Raw genomic sequence first — 3,996 nt, 5'->3', positions numbered from 1 at the left:
AGAATCAGTAGTTGGCACAAGATACAACCTGTGTGTTTCCTGCTACTCCACCTCTGCTGTGTCCCAGCTTCCTGCCCTCACAGATCTGCACACCTACTGTGCACCGTGGAGATCTGCATGTTGGATTGGGCACAGCACATGGACGCACTAGTGCATGTGGGTCTGTAGGTTCCCCTGTGTTCTGAGCTGGGGGCTTGGGATCCTGGATGTGAGGGCCACTGGCCTGGGAAGACTCTGGCTATGCCTGGCCAGCTGCCATGCCTTCCAGGTGTCCAAGGTAACTGCACTCCTTAAAGGGAGCCTCTCGAGACTTGGTTTGTGTCTGTCACTGTGATAATCTTTTCCTAGTAGCCAAAGTACACATCCCTAGGATGGTGGCCATTCTCATACTGGCCTTCACCTCCAAGCCCAGTACTTTCCTCCTCCCTCCATCCCTTATTCTGCACCTCTACTCCCAGGCTTTGTCTCTTTCTGCCTTGGTGTGCCCCAGAATCCTTGCTTGTGTTCTATGGGGACTCCCACCCCAACCTCCAGCAAGGCACAGAGGTGAAGTAGACTCTATCTGGAGGTGCCCCCAAGCCCTGGGGCCACACTAGGTTTCACTCTGGTAGCCCTGCTCCATCTGTGCCACCATGTCCACCTGGAGTTCCTTGTCCTCCCCTCCCAGGAGACTCTGCCTCCAGCCCTCAGCTCAGCCTGCACTGCAACATCCCTAGTGCAAGCTCTTGGAGTTACCAAGGGTTGGCCACACCAGTGCCTAGTAGCACACAGCCACCTCTGGCTTGGGAGTCCCTCATGGACTTCCCACTAAGGTAGGGGCATTCAGCACCTTGAGATGAAGCACACCATTTTTCTGAAGGTGACACTAAACCCCAAACTGACAGAATTAATGTGACAGAAAATGCAAGACACCCAGCACCCAGCCAGAGTTGGCCCTGGGAGGCCCTCCCCCTCACTATCCATGCCACCTGCCTCTGCTCCCAGGTAGGCAGTAACCCACACAGGTGCACTGTGGGCACCACTCGGGATGCACGGGGCCAGCCTGACCTGGGAAGAACAGACCATCCCACACCTGTGCGTCTGTGAGTACACGGTATGCACGCACACGGCCTTGGCTCCAGCTCCATAAATACTGGAAAAGTGGCGAGAAGGACTGCCTAGAGGCAGACACTCACCATGGGGCACCTGGAGGCTCTGTTTCTTGGCCTCACCTGCTGCTTGGCAGCAGCTTATGCTGCAAAGGTAAGCCAGAGGGGACCATGGCCCTCTTTCATTAAGATCTGGAAATTGGGGACAGTGTCTAGAGTATGGAAGACAGGTCACAGAAAGGGAAGGAGTAAAAGGCCAGCAAGCCCAACAGCCCTCGAAGCTCTGGTCCTGCCTGGGCCACACCCAGCTTGTCTTGTTCATGGGAAGCCTAGCGCAGCATGCAGAATTGTACTGAAATCTTCTCACACCAGGAGCAGTTCTGCGTGTAAGGACATCCTGTGCATTATTTGGAGCATTTATACTAAAAAGCCCACTATTGCTCTGTGGTTTCAGGTGGGCCTAAGTCTGGCAAGCCTACCAACAACCTCTGGCTTTTCCCCTTCTTAAGCACCCCCCACCCCCCCACCCCGCCCCCGCTAGAGAGAGAAGCAGCTTGCCTGACATTACACAGCAACCCCATCCTGTCTTGAACAGGAATCTGAAACATCTGTTCCAAATCAGGGGCCTGGCTCCCAAGTAACCTCCATTTCCTGAGAGGGGTGAACCCTACCTGCTGTATGCAAGGCTCCCCTCCAAGGGCCCTGAGGAGGCTGCACCAGCTTTTCTGGAGCGCCTCTAAAGTCTGCGTTTAGCCATCATTCTCCGTGGTGTGTGCACAAGTCACAGAACGGCATAGATCCCTGCACGGGCCCCAGCTCCTCACCACGTTGCTTTCCAACCCATTCATGCTCCAACCCTTGTTGTGCTGTCTTGGGCCCTGGAGACCACCCTCCCTCCCCCAGAGCCTGGAAGTTGAGGTGCTGGTGCTGGGCTCCCACCATGGGAAAGAAGTAATTATCTTTCTTGAGAGAGTTCTTTTAGGGTGTTAGAAGGACCTGAACTTTCTCACCACTACTCTACTGCCAGCCAACACACCCATCCTGACATTGGCCAGGATCTCTACATCCTTGGGTCCCCACCTGAGACACTCAGGTCAACCACTACCATACAGACACACTGAGAGGTGACATCCCACACACACACTTAACCCCCCCTAAGCTGGCTTTTCAACTCCTCCCAGTAGCCTGGAGGCTGAAACAAGGAACCTCGGATGCCCCAGTTGTCTGTGTAGTCTCCCCAACTCCTCTGTCCAGTTTCCTCACCCAGGATAGGAGGGAGTTCATGGGCCTGGACTTCAGAGGGTGGCTGGGATCCTAGCTTGGGCCTGTAGCCTCAGAATGCCTACTTCCCCCTACCTGAAACCTTGCACAGGGGAAAAGCAGGAGGCCACACTATCACTGCTGCCAGGTAAGCAGAGCTGCTCCTGCATGTGTCCTGGACAGATGCAAGAAGGATGGGAGGGGACATGCACTGGCACAGAGGTTGGACAGCCTTGTCTCAGCAGAATGACTTGGAGTGAGAAAGCCTCTGCACCTCAGTTTGCAGGGACAGTGGGCAGATGAGCACCTGCCTCTAGGCCACTGGGTAAGACTACACACCAACAGAGCAGTGGTGGAGCACACCTTTAATCTCAGTACTCAGGAGGCAAAGGCAGGTGGATCTCTGAGTTCGAGGCCAGCCTGGGCTACAAAGCGAGTTCCAGGATAGTCAGGGCTGTTACAGAGAAACCCTGTCTCGAAAAACAAACAAACAAACAAACAAAAAAGTCTAGACACCAAGTGGCAGTACTGATTGGCCTTGTGAGGGCTTGGACATGGGGCCACCAGGTCCATGCCCAGCTAGCTAGGCAGTGGGAAAGGTGAGGGAAGGAGAGTCAGGTCTCAGAAACATTCTGGCAGCACTGAGCATCCACCACGGTCGGCATTTGGACAGGCCTTTCCTCTGACAGCCAGCCTTGGGAGGAAATTGCTGTGACCCATCTTACATACCACGTCTCAGCCAAGATCTAGATGTCACTCCAAGTGAGCAGAATATGGGCTGGAGGAGCTTCAGACAGCTGTAGGAGGATGTGCCAGCGTTGGGTGGGGGTGAACCAGCCTCTCTGGCACTTGGCAGGGGACCTGCTAGCACCCTGGAAAGGGCTCGGCCGGCCACTCTGGATTCAGGCTAACCATGCCCAAGCCCATCTGACCCTGCTATGTGTCACCTGCAGCTGGGTGCTGTGTACACAGAAGGAGGTTTCGTGGAGGGCAACAACAAGAAGCTCAGTCTCTTGGGTGGCGACTCGGTTGACATCTTCAAGGGCATCCCCTTTGCCACCGCCAAGACCCTGGAGAATCCCCAGCGTCACCCTGGCTGGCAAGGTGGGTGCTGGGTGCTGGCTGGCCCTGGCTAGGCTGGTCCTAGCTGGTACTCTTCACGTCTGCCCCGTCTCTCACTGTAGGAACTCTGAAGGCCAAGGACTTCAAGAAACGATGCCTACAGGCCACCATCACCCAGGACAACACCTATGGGCAAGAAGACTGCCTCTACCTCAATATCTGGGTCCCCCAGGGCAGGAAACAAGGTCTGGATCACAGTTTCCCAGAGGGTCCCAACCCCACCTCAGAGCTTCAAAGCCTGCCCTGGGGTGCATTTGGTGCTGCAAAGCCAAATATACCTGAAATGAGGGCTGAGGCGAGGAGGGGGGTGCCCACTGATCCTTGCAGCCTGGGCTGAGCACCTGCTCTAACACGGTTAATGAGCTGGCTGGGGAGAGGGCCTGCTAGTGTCTGAAGTCCCTGTCTGCCCCTTTCAGTGTCCCAGAACCTGCCTGTAATGATCTGGATCTATGGAGGTGCCTTCCTTATGGGGTCTGGCCATGGGGCCAATGTCCTCAAAAACTACCTGTATGACGGGGAAGAGATT

General features: G+C 55.4%; 1 protein-coding gene across 1 annotated transcript in view; it reads left to right on the top strand.

The window, feature by feature from the left end:
* The first annotated feature begins 207 nt into the window (after positions 1-207).
* Cel (carboxyl ester lipase) overlaps positions 208-3,996 on the top strand; it is an 8,965-nt gene continuing 5,176 nt past the window's right edge. Inside the window, exons 1-4 of the mRNA XM_059262199.1 lie at positions 208-1,242; positions 3,302-3,452; positions 3,533-3,655; positions 3,887-3,994. Coding sequence (XP_059118182.1) covers positions 1,177-1,242; positions 3,302-3,452; positions 3,533-3,655; positions 3,887-3,994 — 448 coding nt within the window. The 5' untranslated portion in view covers positions 208-1,176. The remainder of the gene's footprint in view (positions 1,243-3,301; positions 3,453-3,532; positions 3,656-3,886; positions 3,995-3,996) is intronic.

This window comes from Peromyscus eremicus, chromosome 4 (assembly GCF_949786415.1).
Source record: "Peromyscus eremicus chromosome 4, PerEre_H2_v1, whole genome shotgun sequence".
Taxonomy (NCBI): domain Eukaryota; kingdom Metazoa; phylum Chordata; class Mammalia; order Rodentia; family Cricetidae; genus Peromyscus; species Peromyscus eremicus.
The sequence above is the reverse complement of the archived record's forward strand: the minus strand, read 5'-3'. Positions and strand labels throughout refer to the sequence as shown.